At 35.7% G+C, this 24346-nt stretch overlaps 4 protein-coding genes and 2 long non-coding RNA genes across 8 annotated transcripts in view; 3 read left to right on the top strand and 3 right to left on the bottom strand.

The window, feature by feature from the left end:
• Positions 1-9606, bottom strand: part of LOC123310457 (CREB-binding protein) — a 32251-nt gene extending 22645 nt beyond the window's left edge. The window contains exons 1-9 of one of the 2 annotated variants that reach the window (XM_044893930.1): positions 8973-9606; positions 8180-8281; positions 7155-7369; positions 6570-6789; positions 6325-6503; positions 6057-6267; positions 4223-4447; positions 3788-4084; positions 927-1381 (exon numbers count right to left, since the gene is read on the bottom strand). In XM_044893930.1, the coding sequence (XP_044749865.1) occupies positions 927-1381; positions 3788-4084; positions 4223-4447; positions 6057-6267; positions 6325-6503; positions 6570-6789; positions 7155-7369; positions 8180-8281; positions 8973-9054 (1986 nt within the window). In that variant the 5' untranslated portion in view covers positions 9055-9606. The remainder of the gene's footprint in view (positions 1-926; positions 1382-3787; positions 4085-4222; positions 4448-6056; positions 6268-6324; positions 6504-6569; positions 6790-7154; positions 7370-8179; positions 8282-8972) is intronic. The other variant, XM_044893931.1, reaches the window with a different exon arrangement.
• Positions 9607-12105: 2499 nt separating this feature from the next.
• LOC123309805 (membrane-associated progesterone receptor component 1) lies at positions 12106-14282 on the bottom strand. Its single transcript, XM_044893077.1, has 3 exons — positions 13914-14282; positions 13709-13858; positions 12106-12407 (listed from the first exon to the last, which is right to left on the bottom strand). Exons 1-3 carry the CDS (start codon positions 14215-14217, stop codon positions 12280-12282), a joined length of 582 nt encoding a protein of 193 aa, XP_044749012.1. The 5' UTR covers positions 14218-14282; the 3' UTR covers positions 12106-12279.
• Positions 14283-14623: 341 nt separating this feature from the next.
• Positions 14624-15746, top strand: LOC123309807. The gene is made up of 2 exons (XR_006537292.1): positions 14624-14907; positions 15027-15746. It is a non-coding gene; the product is annotated as an uncharacterized LOC123309807 (long non-coding RNA).
• Positions 15747-16082: 336 nt separating this feature from the next.
• On the top strand, positions 16083-16572 carry LOC123309806. The gene is made up of 2 exons (XR_006537291.1): positions 16083-16245; positions 16296-16572. It is a non-coding gene; the product is annotated as an uncharacterized LOC123309806 (long non-coding RNA).
• Positions 16573-16717: 145 nt separating this feature from the next.
• Positions 16718-23551, bottom strand: LOC123310212 (WD repeat-containing protein 19). Its single transcript, XM_044893654.1, has 18 exons — positions 23413-23551; positions 23153-23307; positions 22874-23095; positions 22608-22821; positions 22267-22553; positions 21967-22210; positions 21396-21641; positions 21051-21317; positions 20838-20985; positions 20544-20742; positions 20395-20492; positions 19308-19590; positions 18740-19255; positions 18435-18684; positions 17885-18341; positions 17163-17461; positions 17025-17101; positions 16718-16972 (listed from the first exon to the last, which is right to left on the bottom strand). The coding sequence occupies exons 1-18, from the start codon at positions 23419-23421 to the stop codon at positions 16867-16869; spliced, it is 4077 nt and encodes a 1358-aa protein (XP_044749589.1). The 5' UTR covers positions 23422-23551; the 3' UTR covers positions 16718-16866.
• A 6-nt stretch (positions 23552-23557) lies between these two features.
• LOC123310217 (probable trafficking protein particle complex subunit 2) lies at positions 23558-24344 on the top strand. 2 transcript variants are annotated; one of them, XM_044893659.1, is made up of 3 exons: positions 23558-23737; positions 23798-23887; positions 23934-24344. In XM_044893659.1, the coding sequence occupies exons 2-3, from the start codon at positions 23801-23803 to the stop codon at positions 24264-24266; spliced, it is 420 nt and encodes a 139-aa protein (XP_044749594.1). In that variant the 5' UTR covers positions 23558-23737; positions 23798-23800; the 3' UTR covers positions 24267-24344. The 2 variants fall into 2 exon arrangements, with proteins under 2 accessions (XP_044749594.1, XP_044749596.1); XM_044893661.1 differs by having other exon boundaries at positions 23558-23887; positions 23937-24344.
• The last annotated feature ends 2 nt before the right edge of the window (positions 24345-24346 follow it).

The following is a 24346-nucleotide window of genomic DNA, read 5'->3' as shown; positions in this document are numbered from 1 at the left end:
TCTTTTCATTGTCATTTTTTTCAGAACCGTCTCGGTTTGAAAGGTACAGGCTATTGAAAAACTATTTTTATTTTTAGTTCCATTTCACAAACGATTTTATCGAATGAAATGAATTTCGGAATATAGTTTTTCATTTATGTATTCCATGAATCCTTTTCGAACACAAGATATCACCCACGTCTTCCAGTTTTCTCATTATGACCATAACGTACCTTAAAAATACCTAAAATTCAAAGAACCCAACTCTTGAAACCAAGATGGAGGCTGTCCAATGAATTTTTGAACGTTTTATAAAATACAAGTAGGTATTCTTTATATTCTCTCGTATAATGCGTCGTTTTCCAGTAATTTGATGTTCAAAAATTAAAAAGTATCTGTGAAATTCGAAAAATTGGGTACTTTGGCCAAATGCAACTCTGTTTAAAAGTTCCACAGATGTGTATTGTCACAGATTTAGCTAGTTATTCTGAAGGTAATTTTTCTCTTTCCAGGGGTGGCACAGCTCATCTTGAAAACTGAAAATGACTATATCTTTTCATCAGGGCCGAATAGGGAAAAATGGTAAGAATCTACTGTAGAAATATTTGTACTAGACAAAGACCCACCCTGTATGGCGACCGTGGCGCTATACTGCAATGTGTGCTGCAAATTATCGGAGGCTATTTGGCAATATAGTACAATGTACGTACTTTCATAGTTCTCATAAGCTTGTCGACTGACTGGGAACATCCGAGCTTTCAACAGGGCAAGGGAGGCTGAGCTCCATTACCTAATTCCGCGTATTTAGATTCTCTACGATTATTTTTCCCAACAGAAACGAAAATATCACGAATGGAACAGAGGAAATCAAACATTGCGACACTATCGCACCTAGGACACCTGTAAAACAAACAATTCAACGCATTCAAGAAAAATTTTCTACACACCTGTCCTGCTTGTATGCCGGGTGGCAGCTGACCGACCAGATTCTGCGACAGCGACTCCCCGCTACACGTCAGACCGAACATGACGTTACTGACGCCCTGTTGCATGCTGGTCGATTGCGACGACGACGTCTGCGACGCGTTCGACGACGGATCGCTGCTCAGGGGCTGGCTGACGTTCACGCTCGGTATCACCTGCACCTGCGGGTTCATCACCCGCACGGCGCCCACGTTGCCCATGTTCTGGCCGCCCAGCGATATGGGGCCCTGCAACCTGATGTTCGGCCGCTGCGTCGTGTTCGTCATCAGGCCGGGGGTGGCGGTGGACAGAGACATCGCCGTAGAGTATTGGATGCCCAGCGTGTCGTACACCCTCCTCAGGTCCGGGTTCTGGTTGGCCGCAGCCGTGGTGGCGGCCGCGGCGGCGTTGTTCTGCGTGATGTTGGCCTGGGCGGCGGCTGCAAGTCGGAGAAAGAGAAAATTATGAAAGGTTCGACGGGACTTTTCGGTCAACCTCAACCAAAGACATAGAAACTCTAGAGACTCTACGTCTATGACCTCGACTAAGATATCTAAAACTTAACCTCATCTGACAGTGAAAGACAGTTGTCAGAATCGTGCGATAAAGCCTTAGACATAGGGACATGGACTGAGCAATGCCAGCATGACATTGGCTATTTTATAGAAAGAGAGAAATGATCGTCGGGTCATTACCTTTCTCTTTTCTGCTCACATAGAGGTGAGTGCGGACCAATCAAAATTCTAGAAAAAGACAACTAGTATGTTCAGTCTCTCCCTATCATTTTTTTTGACAGTATTTCGAGCATAGATAGAAAGGGAAGGCACAGTCCATGTCTCTACGTCTATGGATAAAGGGATAAACTTTTCACAGAATAGGTTCTTTCGTTTGTTTCTTGGTATAGAATAATCTATACTGCACTTTGAATAAGCTGATTTTCAGTGTATTTGCCCGAACAAAAAAAAAAAAAACAACGAAGTTGTTCTCAAAATATTTGTTACTCCTTTATCATCCTGTAAAGTGATTATCTTATCGCAAATTTTAAATATAATCATGTCAATTTTGAAATAGATTACCGTGAAATTAACCACACATTTCGCACCTCCCTCTGACTAAGTGTAGATAAACTACACCTCCTCTACACAGCTGTAGATCCAATGAGCAAACAAACACTAAAATCGAGTGTAAATTACACTGAACGTAGAAAAGTGCTACACTTCCTATGAAAACGAAACCTAAATCTTCAAGAAGATATTACACTGAATATTTCGTGAAATTATAATGTTCTTGAATAACATCAATGTTACACAGGAACTGCAAGAGCAATATTTTGTTTATAATAGGTCTTTGGTTTGTTCTTCCAGTTACGTCTGGTAGTTTAAAAGAGAAAGCTTGGAAGAGAATTTTACTAAACATACAGCAAAAATTTCAGTCATTATAAGAAAACCTATTTCATCAAGAAATCTAGACGAATTTCATCATCACATAGTCTGAATTTTTGTTGAGGAAGCTTATAAATCACAATTTATCAACAAAAACAATGCTTTTGAGCTTTAAAGAGAATGAGTCTTAGCTGCCAATCAATAATTGATAAATGTAGAAGATTTTAAATTACTAGTAATGGTCAAATATCGCAAATTATCATCTGACAGAAATAGACGAATGGAAACATGAAAATAATGAAGTGTTTTCACTAAAATTTATAGGTTTTATATTTCTGTCAAGATATTGAGTCCCTATTGTAAATAAATAATTAATAACTGTAGAAGATTTTGAACTACCAGTGAATTAAATATCCTAAAGTTTCACCTGACCACAATAGACAGATCAGAACATAAAAGTGATGAAGTGCTTTCACGAAATTTCATCATTTTTAAATTGCTTTAGAGATGTGAAGATATTGAGTCCTTATTAAATAACTGATAACTATAAACATTTTTAAATTGGCAGTAAATTCGATATCCTAAATTTGCACCTGACTGCAATAGACAGATCTAAACATAAAAATGATGAAGTGCTTTCACGAAATTTCATCATTTTCTCAATAATGCTATTTAGCCGTGGAGAGATAGAGTCCTTACTTAGATTTTGAACTACCACTGAATCAAATAACGCAAATCTGACAGAATTAGTCGAATCAAAACATAAAAATAACGATGTGCTTTCACGAAAAATAGCTTTTGAGCATTATCATCGAAAAATCTCTGCGAATAACGAAATCCACATAGTATTTTTCGTCTATGGGATGCTACAATCCCAAATTTTCAGAAAACAAAAGTTACTACGTTTCCATCAACCTCAGCATGCTTTTTATTTCAGAAAATATTCACTAAACGATCAAAAAAATTCGATAGGCTTGAGGTTTGATCGTTTAGTGAAGCTTTTCATTCGTACATCAATTTTATTTTCCACCGCTGGCAATCAAGCAGATGGGGGGCCTTCGTGAGAGTCACTAATCCAATTTATTCGTAATAATATATTTATCAATCAAATTACATCCACACATCGAAATTCACACACAAAAAAATAATACAATTAAAATCTTTAACTCCGTCATGCACAAGGGGCAACGATACCCCGTCGTCAGACCATAAACTTAATTGCCAGCACCATCGAGATTAACATGCTCAATTGCCAAACCAGAGACCGGATATCTACAAAAGAAACGGAGAGTTCAAAAAAAGTGGCAACACTCTACAACCCTTCAAGAAAACAAAATGGCGTCGCAGAAAGACTCCTCCCAGTTAAACACAGCTACTGTACAATCTTAAGGGGAAAATTCGTAGAAAAAAAAACCAACAAATATTCGAGTTCACTCTCACGTAAGACAACAATTCACACTCACCATTATTCCTGCTTTTGTCGGCCTGCTTGAGGGGCAGACAAACCGGGCAATCGTTCCTTATGCAGTGCTTCCAATGGCTGATTATCTGTCGCGAGGAACTGCAATGCGCAACCGAACAACTCTTTCCCGCCTGACAGGTCGTCATGTGATTCAGTACGTTCTTCATGGTCTTGCAATGGGGCAACGTGCAGGGGTTATTCTGCGCCTCGCCGTTCGCCTGCGCCTCGCGACGCTGACACTTATGCGCGTGCAGTAGTAGAACCAGTTGTTGCTGTATCAGCTTCCGCTTTTCCGGGTCTGAAAATTAAGAAGGGATTTTCAACGAGCGTTCATTTCAATCTCTGAAAACTTCTTTTGAAAAATAAGTCGAAGACTCATCCTGTATACACAGGGTGTCCCTGAGTTAGTGGTCAATAATATAGAGAGTCTCCTTACCGCTAGATGGTGGTGGCGCCCCTTGGGGATTTTGGGTGGCCGCCTGAGGACCGGGTTGAGATCCACTAGGAGCGCCCGACTGTGGTTGGGCGGGCGAAGGGGCGGGCGGTTGCGTCTGCGCTATGCCGCCTTCCCCCACCGTCTGATTTCCAACGGCCGCTGGACCCCCGAACCTTTGGGGCAAACCCATTCTGCTTAGATGTTGGGGGGCGTTGATGTTGCCGCCTGAAAAATAATCGAACGATTTTTAATTGTCACCCAACACAAGGTCACAAGGTGTGACTACGAATCGAATTTTTTGTCGATTTACGAATTAACGTGCTGATTCACTAAAAAAAAATATGAAAATCGAGGCCAAAAACAGTGTTCTACAAGTCCGATCGATGTTAAATATCCCACTCTGTGATCGCTGTCAACCTTACTTTCTCCTAACTGACATTTAACTAAATCTGACAGCGATTGTCAAAACCCCGACCATCGACGACTGTCAAAAAAAAAATTAATTCACAGAAACGTCAAACTTTTCAATTTCCTGATCATTTTTCAGGTACTTCTAGTCGTTTTAGGGGGATGAGGTAGTGTAAAGTGCATAATTCGTTTTTTCGTGATTCACATCGATTGTCTGACACCGGCTCGATGCGGAGATGCCAACCTTACTTCCTCCTAACTGACATGAACTAAATCTGACAGCGATTGTCAAAACCCCGACCATCGACGAATGTCAGAAAAGAAATTTGTGAAAACGTCAAATTTTTCAACATTTTGTGACCATTTTTCGGGTATTTCTGGTCTTTTAGGGGGATGAGAAAGTGTAGAGGGCACAATTCGTTTTTTTCTTCATTCCACATAGGCGATCTGCCACCGGCTAGATGCAGCGCTTCCGCCAAAACTTCGTTGACGTCTTCCGTCAAAAAAATCCCCTCACTTTTGTCAGTATTGTCAACCTGACGTGGATTGGTGATCGTTCGAGTGTGTAAACGTCAAAAATCTTAATTTTTTCCGGCTTTTCCAAGGTATTTCCCGACCTCTCGCAGGATTGAGAGTGTTACCTTGGCACAATCAGATTATTGCTTATATTTTCTTATTTTTACTGAACAATCCCATGAAATTGTGAAATCCTCCAATGTTATTGTCAATTTGAACTTTTCTTCTTCTCATGGCAGCCAAATTGAATTTTTCCATTGAAGAATGAATAATAATATATAAATGGTCTACATATCCATCAAAAACAAAACAAAAGAAGCACAATATCTCTCAACGATTTTTCATTAGACAGTGACAAATAATTATATCTTTGAAATGAAAGTGAGATAACCTGCAGTATAATTGATCTTGAAATCTAGAAGGCCGATTTCAATAAAAATTGTAACATTGAAGGATTTCGAAATTTCATTGAAATAATCCGTAAAATAAAGAAGATATAAGCAATTTTTTCGAATATCATGATTTTCATTACAAATCTAGAACAAAAGAAGATATTCAGATTTGAGGGACGTCATGATTGAGAATTCTCAAAGGAAGAACTTTTTTGTCAATAAACGGAATTTCTATCCGGTATAGTTTGGAAGATGGTAGTGGCAAGCATCGAATTTGTCACCACCCTGTATTTGACTATGATAAATGATGATTTGATAAATCATCTAAGTGAATAATAGCAATAATACGCGAGTAGAATACTGAACTTTATCCAAGATTCTGCAATTTATAAATGTCATCTCTCATTACTAAGTTTGTCAATTCCCAGAGTGACACACACCCAAAATAGACATTTTCCGACCAAAAATTGAGAAACAAAAGTGTAGAAATTCGAATACTGGACAAAAAATTAACTCACCAGCTTGAACACCTTGTGGTCCTTGAGTGGGGTTAGGATAAGAATATGGAGTATTTACAGGTAAACTCTGGGACATCGGTCCCATCTGTATGAGATTAGGGGGCTGCATGCGCGGCGCCCCCAAGTTCGGGACGCCGTGCGGCCTCTGCGCCCTTGTATTCAGGTGTTGCTCGATCGCTACTCTGTTCATTATTGGACCGTTTTGCATGTTCTGAAACACGATTGAAAAAATATATATCCTCGTTTAAACAAAAACTATCCGACTTACCTGTACCGAATTTCCCGGATGATGCTGTTGGCTTGGTGCCTGCATGTTGGTAGCATTCGTAAGTTGGCCTTGCTTAATGCTACTACTGCTCACCACCAGGCCCCCACCAGCCATACCGGTCAAGGAACCCATGTTACTATTCGTCATAATCATGTTTCCTCCAGCATTATTATTCATTCCTTGAAATAAGGAAACAGGCGTAAAATATCTTTTACTAGCATACCTTCGAAATTTGCAGTGCTCACCTTGTATGGAACTCATAACTTGCGATGAACTGCCGTTGTTTGCCATCGATTGCAAACCGGCGCTGTTCGCTATGCTAGAAGGCAAACTGCCGAGGTTCATTTGATCTACTACGTTGCCCTTGGCAACCGACACATTGGGAGGTGATTGCAAATTTGGGCTCTTACTGCCCAATTGAGCACCGGCCATTGCCAGGGCGTTGCCAACAAGGCTCTGTTTGTTCTGAAAAGGAAAAAACACATTCAGAAAACCATTACTTGGTATTTAGTTACCAAAAAAGAATTTATGTTGCTTATACCTGATTGAAATTCAATAGCAACTGAATTAGATGATTTTCACTACGATGAGTTCACTGACATGAGGATGCTCTGATGATAATGAGACATGTGCAGTGGCTAAGTAACTTATCATAGTGAAAATCATGCAATTTAATTTCTACTTTAAAAATTCCATGAAAAACCAAATTTACAACCTATGAAGTAAAAAGTATGTTGTTTGAATACCTCAAATAGATCTATAATATATAAAATCCCAAAACCTACTGTTAAAAAAGTTTAGAGCTTCAGATGAATTGAATTTCAACTTACCTGTTGTAAAATATGGTTTAGCTGCATTTGTCTAAGATTCGAGTTTGCTGTATTATCACTTGTGTCCATTCCGTTTTGCATATTACCAGGGCCTGGTCCTTGAGCGGGGGGTTTGCTGGTGCCCATGTTATCAGTGATACCCCAGCTTGATGAGGACATAAGTTCGTCGGGCAAATTGTTCTCAAGATCGAACATGTCCATGTTAGATAAAACATCTGATACACGAAAAACAAGTTAGTTAAATGTGATATTCAACGCAAACATATCGAACTCATATTTCTTCTATCTAAGACACAAAAACTTTCAACGAAAGCCACTACGATTTCAAGAAAATCAAGCAGTTTGTTGCTATATCAATAAGACAAATTAAAAATAGAGTAACAAACTTTGAAGCATATTTTTTTAATACTAAAAGATGTAAGCACACAAGATCGAGCTCACAAGAATTCTGAAGGAATAATGTTCATCAAAATAAAATTTCATAACACACTTCAACGAAAAATCGAAAAATTCACAAATAATACTTAATTTTGGCAAGGTATGAAAAGAATCATTACTTCAAAATGTAACAGAACAAATTTTAATTGAAATGTATTATTCTAACTCATATTGTCAGTAATCTAGCTATATTGTTTGTGTTAAAATTTATTGTATGCTGAATACATGGCAATGTGTTAAATTTTTCGAGCAGTCTGATAGAGTAGAACACCTACCATTTAATGTTTGAACAGTTTACACAACATTGAAGTTAAAATGAAACAAAACTTTAGGTATTGAAAGAAAAACCAAGAGTGCAGAACAAGTGACTAACAACAAAAACCCTTCAAAGTCAATTGAAGGCCACAGCAGAATAGCTGGAACAGGTGTCTCTATTTTGTATACTAAAGAGGCACTGGAGTTTCTGCTTTAACAAGAAAAATAATATACCAACATTATTCGACTGTCAAAAAATGAAACACAATTGAAAAATTGGTTAGTAAATTAGTTGTTTTTCAGAAAAAAGAAACAGGGAATAATTTATTTACTTTGTGGATGGTAATTGTTCCAATGCTGCAGCGAGTTGGAAAGGCTACCACCAAGTGGGGGTGTCATACCTTGTCTGGAGCTCAGGCCATAGTTGTTGTAAGCTGATAATGTTAGGTATAAATAATAAAAATTAAAGTTCCAATAACCAATCTTAAGTCATACTTGAAAGTGGCAGATAGCGGTACTTGTTTAATTTGTGTAGCAGAATTGTTCCAAAAAATATTAGTTGATTTAAGTTTGTTATTAGCCATTTGGGACACCAAGCAGTTCTAAATATTGAAAATTCAAGTGTGACAATGATAGGCGAAAGAAAGGAGAAAAATCACAAAACTGTTTTCATCGATATGTACATGTTTCAGGGAAAACATCAATTTTGCTATCAAAAAATATAGCAAATTCATTAGTATTCGATTAGAATCAATAGCCGTAAGCACGTCAATTCCTTAAACATTTTGCGAAAAATTAAATTTCCGAAAATATAAAATCAAATAAACATGCAGAAAGTAAAAGGCTTCTAATAGTCCTTTCATGCAGAGTTCAAGTGCAGTAGTGTTTACTATCATACGACAGATGACAGAATAACTCATATATAACACAAAATAATCATAAACCCCCAAAAACATGAAAATATCAAGTTATTTCTTCAATTATTTACAAACAGCTGATTTTTTTTTATTTATTTGCTTTACGGAAGGAACAGGAACTACATACACGTTACGCCTATACCGCGAAAGATACCTAGACATGCTATACACAAAATAAACAAATCCGCGTAAAAATTTATTCACTCACCAGAAGTGTCTGTGGAGCCCTGAAAGGCATCCAATTTGGGCCGCTTTGCATTTGGCGGTCCATCTACAAGATGATCAGCCATAGCAAAATTGTTATGATCTCCTGTTTACCAAGCCAGAGCCGAGCGCTGGCCCAATGCTACGGCTTACCGAATTAGTAAACTAATAATCACTATTTATCGTACTTTCAACATAAAACATTTACTTTATTTGCAAAAATATAAAAGAAAGAGCGCCAAAGAGTCAATATACTGAGTGTTCGATAGTCGATGCATCCCACAAGGCACATATTTATTAAACAATAGTCAACCATCAGCCATAATGAACTATCAGTAATGAGACTGGTCGACTATACTTCACGGTTGCCTCTCACCATCTTCTGTCGGGACCGCACAATGATCTCGAAGAGAATTACTCCGGTTTGGCACTTTTACACACTTTCATAACAAACATCGGTCAAAATTATCAACTCTTCAACAATCTCACCCTACAATTTACGCAAAATAGGTCCTTTATTAACATCAGACGCCACAATTTCAAGAATTGATACGAAATTGAACGCTATCTCCAACACTCAATATGGCGGCTCTTGTTGAACTTTTTCTACGCTTGTCAGATGTACTGTCTACTTACAGAACCATACGACAAATCAACATCGCTACATAACACCACGTGACCGGGACCCAGTGTGTGATTGGTGTTTTCTCCCCTCTCCTCAAGATGCTCTGTGACGACATTTCCGTCAATCGTCATGAAACGAAAATCGCCGATTGCAGAAGAAACCTTGAAATTTTGGATATAGGAAATAATGGATATAAAATACAGGTCTTTATCAAATTTATAATTTGCAAATTAAATTATTGATAATATTCAATTGTTAAAGACAATTTCTTGTTATATTTTCAACTATAGTCTAATGCAGTAGCCTAGATTTCTTCAATCTTGATAGCTCACGTAGATTTTGAAGCTGAGATCCATTATCCATTCGTGATACATGTTCAATCAAACAAAGAACTGTCAAAGTGTCAGTTCATGTGGCTACAACTTATTGAAGAAGTATTTAGTATTGAATTTTTCTATCAATTTTCTATTCATTCCAAAATTCATCGAGACCATCGTCTCGAATTTTCCGCGAGATGAAAATTTGCGAAGAAAATTATTTTATCATTTCCAAAAATCGCGTTTCTCTTTCATTAGAAAGAGGTACCATAATAAGAAAAGCCGTGGAAATTGGAAATTGTTGAAAATTTCATTCTGTGATTGAAGAGTTTCGGAACATAGAGAAAAACGCAGCTAGATTTACAAATCTCTAGGAGAAAAATATTGGATTGATAATTTTCCTTCTGTTTTCTCTACACTCCGATGACTTGCCCTAATAAAAGGAACACAGTTAATTAACGCATAATTTCCAGCCCTAAATCATTCCATTTTATCGCTATGCTCCAGATTAAATATGAAAATTCTTGACCTGAACGAGTTTCGAACCAGCCGCATATAATTTTACAGGGTGTCCCAACCGCTAAGACATACCATACATATCAAATAATATATCCTTCTAATCGCATAATTTGCAATTTATTGCAGTAGGCCAGTAAATCATGTTTTTTTCAACCATATGGTTGGATGTGTAGCTCTTTTGTTCTCTTATGATGAATGTAGCCAATAAATACTCATATAATTAAGATATATGTTGCCATTCTGGATGTTCCCACTAAAATACTACTTCTACTTAATAGTTATAAATTTTTTGTCTTTTGGATACCCTCTTTAAGTAAAACTAATATTTTTGTGTATGCCAAATCAATCAAGACCCTCTTGATATACAGAATATGTCCCGAAATTGAGTTAAAAATATTGGTATATATACCGTTATACGCCGAAAACTACGTATGAACCCAAACCCCAAATGCTCTGTTTTCAAAATGCGCGTAGACTCTTGAAGTTAAGGCAGATGGGGGAAAATAAGTAAAAATTTGTTCACTCTTCCGATTTTCAAACCTCTTTGGAGGGAACGATATAACTCTGGTCAAGTCCTTAAATTTTTAACACAGGGGCAGTAAAAATGAATTGCGCCAAAATTATTTTTTCTTGAAACCATTTGCCGTGATTTGAATCTTGTGCAAGGTACATTTTAACACAAAAAGGGCTTATACCTATTTCTGTAGGGTGCATCGTTCTAGAGGAAAACATTCTACGAATTAATTTGGTTTTTGGATGTAAAAAAGAAAATTTTTTTTCACGGTGATGATGGAAGCTATAAAAATTCAGAATGAATTTTTTTAAATCGAAACAAGTCATTCCGGATACAGGTTCATGTTAAGTTTTGATTCAATTTTTCGTCAAAAAATATGGTATTAAATTTTTTCGATTTTTTTGTCAATTCTTTAAGCAAGTAATCTTTTGCATGAAGCTCACAAATTATAAACGTTTTAGAAGTGGTGCTGCCATCTCTGCACTGGAACGAATATTAAGCAAACAATTGAAGAGTTTTCTTTCGTCTATGACGAGAAGGCAAGGGACTAATAATTTGATATTACTCTATGTATGAGATACATAGAATTCCATACAATACAAATTTTGAATACTTTCCACAACACATTTTCACTTTAGATCCTTTCCATTATAGGTTTTTCATTTGAGCAAAAAACTAGTTAATTTGAAGTCATTTGACTATGATCTATTCCTCTTCGTCCCAAAACTCTGATTCTTTACTATTTTCACCTGCAAAATCTGAAAGGTAAGTGATTTCATTTTCCAAGGAATCTATAAAGAGATCCCCAGCCCAGATATAGAATTTATAACTTGATTTATTCGTGATAGCATTTAGGAGCCAGAAAAAATATAAGAAAAAGGGTCTCTAAATAAGAATGTAGATATATGAAGATTCCATCAGTGTATTCTAAATTTAATACACCTAGCCTCCAACATTATAGAATAATGACAAATTTACTTTTCCAATAGTTTTATTGAGAAAAACACAGCCCATCGTTGAAGTCAAAATTCCCTTTAATGGATCTATATGTAAACATTATGGAGTATCAAAAATTATACTTGCAACAACACAAAAATTCGAATAAAACTCGATGAATTTAAACAAGTTTACTGAATGAATCGAGGTGATCGAAATTCATATAGAAGAAACAAATTATATAATTTAATAAAAGCTCACATATACATAAAAATATATATTCATATTTATCAATTCTAAAAAGTAGAGATTAACTGCAAATGGAAATTAAGTTTTGTAATGAAAAAACGTGACCCCTACTTCAGCCTTTCTCCTCCCTTCTTCATTTTTCTTCACCTTATCAGTCCTCCTTTGGTCTGTCTCCTGCCCCACTGGCAGCAGTTCCAGCTGACGATTCATCTTCTTCATCTGAATAGTTTGTGGGCTCTTCACCGGGTCTCAAAAGTTTTCCAACAAGTTCATATTTGTCTGGATAAGAAAAATCTCAGATTAAGATAGGTCTCATAATGCTCAACAAAAAATTACTACAGAAAAATACATAAGTAGCAAATTATTCTTAAAAAGACTCAAGTGCACAATTTATAATAGATTAAAAGTTGATCTACCCAGGGGATTTACAAGCGGCAGAAGCACTCTTAAAATCACCTAAAAAATTTTGAAAAGGGGCTGAAATTCTGTTGAATTATAGATTAGACATACACAAGAATTTTTTTTTATTTCCATTCTACATGCTCTGAAAAGCATAAATGAAAAGCCTTCTTAGGGTTTCTTAAAACTTCACATATTAAAAGAAGCACATTGCAATTTCCCATAAAACAGAATTAATAAAAACATTCAGTGAAATCTGGGACACTCTATATGTCAGTGAAATGGCAATTATTTTCAAATTAATACCATCTTATCTGATCAGGCATCACATGCAAATCATGTGATGTGATAATTATTATTATGAAACTTGATAACTTATACAATTCAATTTCTTATCACTGATACTACAATTATTATTTTAAATTCATACAACAAGACCTCGACAATTTGAGCATATAAAATGAAATGAGTACAAATCCCTAATAATTTCAATTCATTAATTTGGTTTGTGGGAATTCTTAATGAACACATTGCTCAAAATATGAAGGTCCAAAGTTCATATTAACCTTGTCTCTCAGCTTAATTGCAATTTAATTATACATAAAGTGTGTAGTAATTTGAGTGTATTTTCAAATATATGTCATATCCTTGTTCAGGTAATACAGATAACATCGAAACGAGTTCTAAAAATGGAAAAGTTTTGGTCAATGCAAAAATAGTGCTTACTTAAAAATTAGACTGTCTGAATAAATAAATGTCAAACATTTGTTTGATTGACCTGAAATTTATCTGATAACATTTATCAAAATAATTGCTTTGCGACACTATCGATATTATGTTTATGTTACATAGATAGTTTTATCAGAACAGGTGCATATTTTCCTGTATTTGAATCTTCCTTCCTGAAGTGAATGAAATTTTCCAACCCCCTTTATAGATATATATGGTTTTTTTGATAATGGTATTCAAAAGATTAAGTACCTAATCTAATAATCTCAAATTTTCCAACCAACAAATAAAAATCGAAAAACTCCGCAATAACATTCCAATGATATCCCTAGGTATACATTAGAATAAATAAAGTCCAAATGGAGCTAGCACAAATAAAAATTAAAGCTTCATGAAGGTTGATTTGAATTAACTAACGTAAATAAATCAGCATATAATCAACAACTTATTACCTTTGAACTGTTCTTCCCATTCCCTGACAGATTCCATTTCCATTGAATTGAGATCACTCAAATCATCATATTCCTCGGTTTTAACTGAAACTGAAAATGTAGCAAGACCCCTAGATGCATCTTTTCCTCCGAATGCGGCATACGGGCCACCTATTGGATCATATTTTGAAAAAAAAATGACATCAACAAATTCACTTCAATTCACCTGGACCATAAAATCTTTTTCCCTTAGTAACATCATATACATTTCCATTAACTGCAATCAGAACCCTTCCGTCTTCTTGTGTACCATCGTATTTACTTAATTCTTGAACTGTGAAATCCCTCTTCTTGAGTTTCGGTAATGTTGGTTCAGGTGTTGAGGCAGAAGGCACATGTGTACGACTTTTAACTATTTTGTAGATTAAGAACGCTATCAAACAAACTAATGCTATGTTCAAAGGACTTTCAATTATTTCTGATAAAATACTCGTGAGAATATTTCCCGACTCGGAAGCATTTTCAGCCATTTTGAGGTACGTTTTGACAGCAAGAAACACACACGCAAAAGAATGCTCAGTAAAGTACCGGATAACCAATCGCAAAACGTATACAGAGGTGGTAAAACGTAGTGCGCCAAGTAATTGGCGCATTAATGGATTAATAAATTCAACTTATCTATGATCTTTGAAGTATTTGAGTATTGTTTCAAGCGAAAATTCTTAGTAAAATTCAGCAATCAAATGATTGAATTTTTCTGATTACTACTTTTCTAATTTTCTATTCCACATTGATGTAGAGTTCTGAAAAAATTATTATTTCTATATTGACTTTTCGAAATGAAAAATAATTGAAAATTTTTTTTGCTTCTATGATTGGTTCATTGACTTCGCGTTCACCGCAGAAGTTAACCTCAACAATTGATCTGCATCAGAGACAAGAGAAAAGAGAGACTGCCGAATAGATAGGCAACACGGGGGACACGTTTTTAGAATTAGGTTAAGAATTTTTGGAATCCCGTCGGAAATGGCGCTAGTGTTTGGTGGCCAGTTCAAGAACTAGTGGATGTGGATGAAAGAAATCTGTAATCTATGACAGAACTCAAGTCAGCTGATTCCCGTCATTCCGTCTGAGTTTGTTTTGTTTAATGCAAAAAGTTAGAGTATTTCGAGATTTTTGTTTATTCCCCGAAAAAGAAATTGTTTGCTTTTGAACACATGGTGAGTTTTTGTATATATTTCTATTTCTATAATCAATTAAAATTATGTATTGCTTGATTTTACAAAATTGCGAAATGTTATTCATTTTTTGGATACCAAAATATAGAATATTTTTTCAGATCCCATGCCCAGAAGAAACAAGAAAGACTCAAATGGCTTTCAAGTCTGGATGGCTTTAAACGATAAATGCCACACAAAAGTTGTAGGGACCAGGAATTCAAGTTTTTGAGAACTAGAAGTCTCAATCTAGGGGATCCTCCGGGAAATATGTTGGCTGCTTTTCGAACTGTTATTATTACATCATATAAAACTGCAATAATTTGATATTTGACCATTTCTAAATCTAACAAGAGTTATGAAAATGATGAGAATGGCATATTGTACCGCCATTTGGACATATTGCATCGATAACCCCTAAGTTGAAATTATTTTTAAAGTCGCATGTAACATTTTTCTGGTTTACATTTGAAGAACATGTGGACTCGGTTGTTCATGATTAATTGGAGTATGGTATGTATTTCTCTAATAATTGTAAAAAAGTATTACGATAATATACAATATGATATGACCACATAGAAATAAAGCCTGAATCCATCAAATTCAGTTATTCATGTATATCAAAGTTCAGTTTTTGTGTTTAGTTTGGCCCATATTATTTATCCATTCAACCCTTTACAAGATCAGTTCCTTTATATAATGTATCCTGTACAATATTGTAATTATAGTTGTTATTGTCAAATATTTCTATTATATATTCATTTCGGTTAATTTTCTGTATATTCTTTCTATACAAATGTAATTTTCTAATATTTTCATGAATATATATTTATTTCAGTTGATTTTCTATTTTATTATACTATTTCATGATTCGTCTAAAAATCTATAATTACCAAGTTCGAAAAATACACTCCATCGACTCTCTCTACTCCTATCGTTCTTTTAATGGAATCTTTCCCACTAAACTCGATAAAAAGAACAATAGGAGTAGAGAGAGGCGACGGAGTGTATTTTTCGAACTTGGTAAATATTATTTCAAAAACGAGGCCGTTATTTGAATTTCCCGCGCAAATTTTTTCCGATTAGTTTCTCCAGTAGCCAAGGGGGGCGCCACAAAACGTGTCGCCCATGAATAACACTGAATTGACTACTCTCCTCTTTCCCTTTCTCTATGATCTGCATGTAATATTTTCTAATCGAGCTGCAACATTTATTCGAACATGAGACGAATTGATGGAAATTTCGGGCCCAGGGATGTTGAAGAGGATAAAAAGCGAAGCCGTGATGCTGTTCTTGGTAGTTTCCTCATATTTGGAATAATGATAGCTGCTATCAGGATAGGTAAAACATCGTTTCATTCTCCTTTAATTTTACTAATTTCCGTTTTACAGTACCTTTCATCCTGAAGAACGATTAGAAAGTTTCATTCAATGATGAATAATCTTATCAACCTTAAAAGATTGGATAATGTACTGAAGAGTGGCCCTACCAACTCATTGTGATAAAAATTTTATATGAATTTCATTACTTGCTAGGAAATATTTATCATGATGTTCTATAAGTTTTGCGGAATGCAATAAATTTTACTTATATTGCTGCAATGTTTTCCTCTTTAGGAGCTGAGTGTTGAATGTATAGGAATGTCTGATAATAAAATATCAAAAGGTAGATCTTGATTTTATCTGCTCTCTACATTTCTTCTACAAGGAAGTAAAATCATCTATCATAGAAAAGTATATAATACATAATTTCACAGGAATCCTCATTATCAAAGTAGCATTTGGTAGACAATATGAATAAAACCACTATATTCATTGCACTTTTTATTTATAACAAATAAATATAGAACAATAAGTTAAATTTATTACTCACAAACATTGCAAAAATGTGTTGCTCTATCACAAAATATGGACGGAATTATTTGCCTAAAAAATTAAGAGTAATATTAAAAAGAGATCAGTTTTATTCAAGGTTCAGGTATGAACGAGGATCCTCAATTTTCACTATTTTCTTAGGATCTACTTTTCCAGAACACATAGGACAAGTACTGTCTTCTTTGTCAAGAATGCTGAAATTAAAAGGTTGAGAATTCATATAATCCACACCAAATTACAACTCACTCTAGAAATTCCACCCTTATTGCTGGAAAATCACACTCAGGACAAGCACTCAGATCGTTCTTAACAATATGACGACCCTGAAAAAACAGAACAGTTCACAAAATCACCTCAAATGATTATAAAAACTATTCGACTCACTGTCACAATGCAGAAGGGTATATTCAGTTTACAGCTACTACAAAATATGTCGGTTTCAGGTAACATGTTATCACAATATGGACAGGGTGTCAGAGCTTCCAAGGGATCGCCTAGAGGCTCCCCATTCTTTCCATTTTTAGGCGGTTTTCTGACAACACCCTCAATTTTTTTCGCATACTTAGCATCTATACTTTTCCGGTATTCCGGATTCATCAGCATTGTGGCGTATTTGAAAGCTGCATGCCTCAAACCTGCCCTGTGGCATTCTATTACAGTCGAAGTCAAAATAGGGACAATATCTGGGTAAAGAGGAATGATTAGTTGCAATTTCTTGGAAAGAGAAAGGGACAAAACAGTTTTTCATGAGAAATCGATTGGCGCCAGTCTAAACTTCAACGAACTCGATAGTTTATGCAATATTTATTTTGGAAAATTGAATTTTCTCAGGATTTGAAATCTGCGATAATTTTCCTAGGTTATGCAGGTCAAAACCACAGAATTATCTTTTATTCTATGGTTCTGGCTACTTTAACCTAAAAAATAATCCAATGCAGTTGTCAAAATACATGGGGAAAATTCAATTTTCAAAAATTATTATCTCCCGAACTACGAGCTTGTCGGGGGGTTGAGATTTCTTATGAAAAACTGTATGTAGAAAAAAAAATAGCGAACAAAATCGATTTCTGTCCATTTACTGAAGTTCTTCTATTAATTTTACTCACGAGATGGAAATTTGGATATGTGGTTTGCTACCCTTATCAACATTCTGGCGCCCTTAAGGTGGTCGCCCCTTTTCACATGTAACCTCACCAATATGTAACTATGCAACAGGAGTAGGTTGAAGAACATATCTTGAGGTATCCTTATATTGTTGTTCTTCAATTCTTGACACATTCCGAATAGAACGTCATGGGCATTTCGGTAGTTTCCATTTATTTGCTCTTCGTTCGCTATGATAATAGCGGATTTGGCGGCTTCCTTGTATTGTTTTTTAGCCATGTATAGTCTGAATAGGTACTTCGGGTCCTTAGGTAAACCGTCTGTTTCGCCCAATAGGTAATCAATTAGTGTGTTGCATAACTGGTCGTTTTTAGATGTTGCAACAACATCTATGGCGGTGCTGATAGCTGCGTTTTCTTTAGAGTTAGATTTTGCTGCGTCGAGGAGAAGTTTGAGAGCCTGAAAAAAATGCTTGGTATTTTTGACACAAAATTCTAGGAAAAAATTTGTTTTTCTCATCAGAAGAAATCTAGGAAACCACCAAATATTCACCTTATTGTATTCCTTTGCATGATACCAATAAGTACCAGAAAGTAAAAGATTCTTTTCATTCTCAAAATACAAAGCGATACTGGCGAAATCCTGAGGCTTCAACTCGTCGGGTGAGAATGTATTCAACAATATTTCCCCGTACAATTCCATTTTACCGTGTTTCCTGGCTAGATCGAAAGCTTCGTCGTTACATTTCGAAATAACCAAGAATTTAATTGCCGAATTGTAATCGTTGAGCCTCTGAAAGAATCTGAAAATTATATTGTAAAAGTTTGAATTTTAAATTTTCACTTTATCCCTCTCACCTAGCCACAAGCTTCGCACCTTCTACGCTCTTTGTTTCTTGCACTAATTCAACAGCATCTTCCGGACTGTTCAAATGTTCCAATTTCAACCTAATCACGGAGTCTATATCTTTAGCGCTGTGGTAAGCCTTAACAGCCTCCTCGTAATGTCCTTCTTTCTCCTTAGCCTTTGCATATTCTAGATGTATCTTTCCGGAGCTGACTTTTGGTAGTAATTCCCCTACTTTGGTCCAGTTTTTTAATTTTATGTAGTTGGTAGCAGCCTTATCGTAATTATCGCATTTCTCATAAAGTAGGGCTGCCTCAGACAACTGCTTTTTCTTGTCCATTATTTCAGCGCATTCTTTCTGCAAGGTTTTCACATCCAGCTCGATGGCTATACTCAGACCGTGCCTCAAGTTGTTACAGTGTAAAGAACAACGCGCTATGCCTGCCTTGCAGAGATAGGTATGCTCCTCGCTCAAATTTTCTTGAAGGGCTTTCTCAAAATGAATGAGAGCTTCGGAATAATTTCCTCTGGAAAATGTAGCTGAAGAAATGTTTCTACATATTTTAGGTCGTGACTTACATGAATTCCAACTGTTGAGCGTACTCCCTGGAGATTAGTGCGATTTGTTCGGGTGCCATTTTCTTGGCCAAATCTAACGCCTGTTCCCATTGCAAAAGGTCCCTTCTCATTTCGAGGGCCGCATGCGGATTAGACGAGCTCAAAAACCAAGACTGGGCTCTATCGAATTCGCCAAGTAGAAGTGAAACAAAGCCACACAGGAGTTTGATTTCCTCAGTTTCGGAAAGGCTTCTCAAGGATCGTACCATCGATACGTCCTCCAACTTTTTGTAAACTCTTATAGCTGCAAACAGCGTCATGTCAGGCTATTAAGCTCATCCAAATATTTCAGTAGATATTTTTTTAATGGTCGATAAACCTGTTCGGTTGATCCATTTTTCGGCGAATGCAATTTATCGAATTGGAGAAGCAAAACAAAAATCCCCTTCAAAATATTCCCGTAGAAACATCTATCGAGCATTATTTGTTTCGTTCCCTCGAAAATGCGACAAAATCTGTTGAACTCGGAAAAAAAACTTGAAAGATGCGAAAACAGCACATCACTGGTCATTTGCAATCGTGAACGCCCCTTCGAATGTTACGCTCATGTCTGTTGTCGTTCTGGAGCTATCTTCACGTCGTTTCAAAATTATGATCCGTTGTCATCGGCGCATATCGTGAAGTTAGCCGATTCCCATAGATTCTATGGTTTCTTCTGTTCCGTTGACTTATGAAATTTCGAATATTGCCAATAATTTTCAATTTTTTTTTGGAATAATTCCTTTCATAGTAAAACTTTAGTCGGCAAACAAATTCGTCGACTTGCGACATATGCTAAAAGTAAAAACCGGCGAAAATTCCACTTTCCGATTTTAGGCCATTTCACGTATTTATTACATCGAGAAGTGACGCTAGTGATGTAATTCCCCTACCGATCGAAAGTTCAATTATTTGGCTTTCTTTCTAAGTCCACAACGGAAAAAAGAATTTCCGACAAATATTTGGACTCAGCCACCGATGGTTTGTCACATGACCCGTTTTGTAAGGTAAGTATCAGGGAAATTCAAATGTTATCGAACTACTGGCAATTATAAATTAATAAACGCACCTAACTCTATCTCTAGATGTTTCAAACATTCTTCACCCAGTCTCTTCCACGATTCCTTAGATTTGATCAGCTCGCAGGTGCTAAAAGCTTCGTCAAACCTGAAATTTCATAATCTTAATAAAAGAGATCAAGTTATGAGTTATTATTACCTATTCAGCTCCAGTTGTTTCTGTAAACGTATTTCCAAAGCTTTCGGATTCTTATCTATGTTTCCGTTGTCGTGGGTAGTGAGTTGCAACTGGGTCAACTGACCTCCAGCTGTAGCTGCAATCACCTCTCCTGACGTCATCAACAATGGTATCTGCTTACTTAGTAGCGGTGTTTGACCTACCTTTTTCACCGAAGCATCTAAAAATTTAGGTTAAAAACAATAAATGAATATAGTGTTAGATCAGAGCTGATATTTTGTAAGTAAAGCCTTAACGAACACAACTCAAACTTACCATATATAGAATTCTTCACATAAATATATGTGAGGATATCACTTTCATTGAAAACAATAAATACATCCCTATCTGGTAAATTGCTGTCCCAAGTAACTCCACTTATTTTACTCGGTAAATCAGGTATAGGTATAACTTTATTGAATACCTTAAATGTGAAAACGTGCTTTTAACATGTTTTTATGAATAAAAACTTTACGTTTCAATACTCACTGCGTTATAGAGATAACCCTGCGATTTAACGTCTAAAACCAGAGCTCTTGTCCCAGATATATCTAAAAATATATCGGTAAGACTAACGGAATGTTTATACTGATGCGAGTGACTCCATTCTTCCAGGCAAAAATATGCAATATCTCCGGAATCTGTACCATAAACCAAGAAATCTGTAGTTATGGAAAAACAGGTTATGTTTTCCTCTGAATTATCAGGGAATATTATCGATTCTTTCTCCTCTTGGCTTGAATCTGGTTGTTCGATCTTGAAAATTATAACATTTCAACAAACTGCGTGTTGTTTACCAAAAAAATTTTTTCTTTCATATTAACAAACTCTCACCAGGTGTAACTGTATTTTTCCTTCGTAAAACACAGCTGCATACTCAGAATTCATTTTTACTGCAGTAACGCCCCCCAGATATTGTCTATCCTTCAACAACATTGGGGCGTCCTCAATTCCAGGTTGGGGTTTCGTTAAATCATAAAACCATATTCGGTTGTTCATTCCGACTGCCAAGTGGTATGTCCCCACCCCTATAAAGCTAGGTTCTATGTCCAATGTGATAGGTATAGGTATAAGCTTAACCTTGAATAATATTTCAGAAAAACAACAACAGAATTGTCATGATATACTAAATGGGGGAGAACATCAGTGGCAAAAACAGATTTTGGATAAAAAACCATCTCCTGATCCTTTACCAGCACTTAATGGAAATAGATATCATAATATGTAATAATTATATGTTCATTTTGACAGATGACATTGACAGGACACATTTTTGACATTTAATTTTCGGTGCAATACATGAATATTAAAAACTGGTTTAATACTAAAAGGTTTGGATGTGACAATGGTTCATTTTGAGATAGAACCACATGATACTCTCCCTCTACTTAATTTTGACAATTACCTTGGTGGGATCATAATTGTAGAGGCTAACTTCTGTCAAACTTGACAATATCGCTATCCTTGGTATGCACACTGATGTCAATAATCGCATGTGTGAAACATACACATTGAGAGAGCCTGCTTTTGTGCACACCGCTAACAATTGGCCGTCTTTACTCCAGGAAATTCTTTCTAAACCCGACTCTTGAGTCAGATTCAACACACTCGAAGTTTCATGGAGGTTTGTTAAATCATGGATTTTCACACTGCAATCAGTGATACAATTCGGATTAAAAACTTTGAGATGGAAATGGAAACTTACCAGTTATCGCCACAAGATGCAGCTTTACCAACTGCCTCACATACAGCTATATCGGTCAAGGCATTCTTATGATTTTTGATCTGAAATAATTCTTGTCCGACTTCTTTTATGTGTGTTGAAATGGAAATGAAATAACCTGCACTGAATCCAATGAGGATGTAACCATCCCCGTACCATTGATACGCAATAATATTGCCGTAGTGTTGTTGAAATGCCAATTCTATCGGATTTTCCGGATCCAGAAGATTGAAGAGATAGAGTGTTTTTCTTCCAACAAGAATGCTCACCTGAAAATATTGCATTAATCACTGATTAATTTAAATCAAAATATTTTAACTTACTGTGTTTTCACCTGTTGCAGTTCTGTCATCAACTTTCATTTCAGAAAATTGTACAGTAGACGGTTCAGCTCTTAAAGAAATTACTCTCAATGTATCTCCTTCTATATTACTGATGGATATGGTTTTATCTTCCGATCCAAGAGCTAACAAATTTTCACTGTTCCATGCCCCACAAGTTATTTTTTTTGTATGTTTTCCAATAACAGGAATTCGTCTAAAAAAATTCAATCTTATGAATTTGCTCTTAAATGACAAATTATACGTACTTCGATGAGTTATGATCATAAATAGAAACATTTCCTTTAGCTGTACCTATAGCTAAAATTGGTATATTTTTTGCCCAAAGTAAACATGTTAAAGTATCTTTAAATCCTACATCTATGGTCAGTTTCTTATGGGTATTAGAATCCCATATTATAACTTGAGGGGTTTGTGAAATTATGGCAAGCAAGTCTCCGTCAGTGTCCCATTCGAAGCCGGAACATAATCTAAAACCAGATCGTTCCAAATTCAATAAGGTGTTTTTTCTCAGGAGGGATACCTACCCCGGTAAACGAATTCTATCTTTTATTTGGCCATAACGATCGAATAGGTTCACCATATAATCCATGCCAGTAGTGGCCATATAATTTCCAGATCCTTTTTGCCATGCTACATATATATCACCAGTTCCATGGGGTTGCTCCAAACGAAACAGGAGCTATAATAGATTTTAAATGAGAACAAACTCCAGTGGAATTCGCAATTGGACGTTTTATGTCAGGAAACGATATAGAATATATAAACTCATGACAAAGTAATTTACCTTTTCCATATTTCTAAAAAAAAATTATTTCTATCATCAATACAAACATTGCAACTTGAACATGAAAAACATTTAAACCATAAATGTAAACAAACAAGAAATGTCAAGCAGTTGTCAAACCTTCCAGATGATTTCATTGATAATTTATGAATGAAATAATACTAAAATTTGAAATTTTAAAATACTGTTTGCAGAAATAATATCATCGCACTTTTTCGTTGCAGAAGATTTAGGTGGTGACTGTAATTTCAAGATTGAATATCTAACTGAATGATTTACGAGGAAAATTTGACGTACACGTCACTCAACAATAAAAAAACTAAATGTAAATAAACAGTTTTTTGAGTTTTTCTCTGAAATAAACTATAAATTATTAATTAATTAGAAGATGGGGAGCAGTTACTATTTTGTTATTGTCGGTCACAAAGATACGCCTTTATTCGAAATGGAATTCACAAGTAGCAAGGATTCAAAGGTAAAACATACTAGCAACCTTATCCGTTTTCAATTAAATTTTTCAGAAGGAAGACCACAGGCATCTAAATCAGTTCATAGCACATTCAGCTCTCGATTTGATCGACGAACACAAATGGAAAACACATAATATGAACTTGAAATCCGTAGACAAATTCAATCAGTGGTTTGTTTCTGCATTCGTAACTGCCAGTCTTATAAGATTCGTGATTGTTCATGATGTACGTAACGATGATGGAATTAAAAATTTTTTCTCGGAAATTTACGAGACCTATATCAAATATTCAATGAATCCATTTTATGAAGAAGATACTCCCATCAAATCTCTCGCTTTCGAGAAAAAAGCTCAACTCTATGGAAAAAAATTTCTCATAAGCTGAATTCATTCAATAACGCGGAACTATGCTTTTGTAAATTTAAGAAGTCAACTGATTGTTAATTAAATATTATATAGGTACCA

The sequence above is a fragment of the Coccinella septempunctata genome, chromosome 3 (assembly GCF_907165205.1).
Source record: "Coccinella septempunctata chromosome 3, icCocSept1.1, whole genome shotgun sequence".
NCBI lineage: Eukaryota > Metazoa > Arthropoda > Insecta > Coleoptera > Coccinellidae > Coccinella > Coccinella septempunctata.
Note: the sequence above shows the minus strand (reverse complement) of the source record. Positions and strands in the feature narration are given on the sequence as shown.

What these genes read in the sequence shown, in the direction of transcription:
- LOC123310217 (XM_044893659.1), top strand. Translation starts at nt 23,801, where the DNA reads ATGGGGAGCAGTTACTATTTTGTTATTGTCGGTCACAAAGATACGCCT. An exon ending in CAAGTAGCAAGGATTCAAAG is followed by an intron (nt 23,888 to 23,933) that starts GTAAAACATACT and finishes TAAATTTTTCAG; the next exon opens with AAGGAAGACCACAGGCATCT.
- LOC123309805 (XM_044893077.1), bottom strand. Translation starts at nt 14,217, where the DNA reads ATGGCTGAAAATGCTTCCGAGTCGGGAAATATTCTCACGAGTATTTTA. An exon ending in AAAAAGATTTTATGGTCCAG is followed by an intron (nt 13,859 to 13,913) that starts GTGAATTGAAGT and finishes ATGATCCAATAG; the next exon opens with GTGGCCCGTATGCCGCATTC. An exon ending in ATGGGAAGAACAGTTCAAAG is followed by an intron (nt 12,408 to 13,708) that starts GTAATAAGTTGT and finishes TTTCTTATCCAG; the next exon opens with ACAAATATGAACTTGTTGGA.
- LOC123310212 (XM_044893654.1), bottom strand. An exon ending in GCATCTTGTGGCGATAACTG is followed by an intron (nt 22,211 to 22,266) that starts GTAAGTTTCCAT and finishes CACTGATTGCAG; the next exon opens with TGTGAAAATCCATGATTTAA. An exon ending in TGTGAAGAATTCTATATATG is followed by an intron (nt 20,743 to 20,837) that starts GTAAGTTTGAGT and finishes CTAAATTTTTAG; the next exon opens with ATGCTTCGGTGAAAAAGGTA.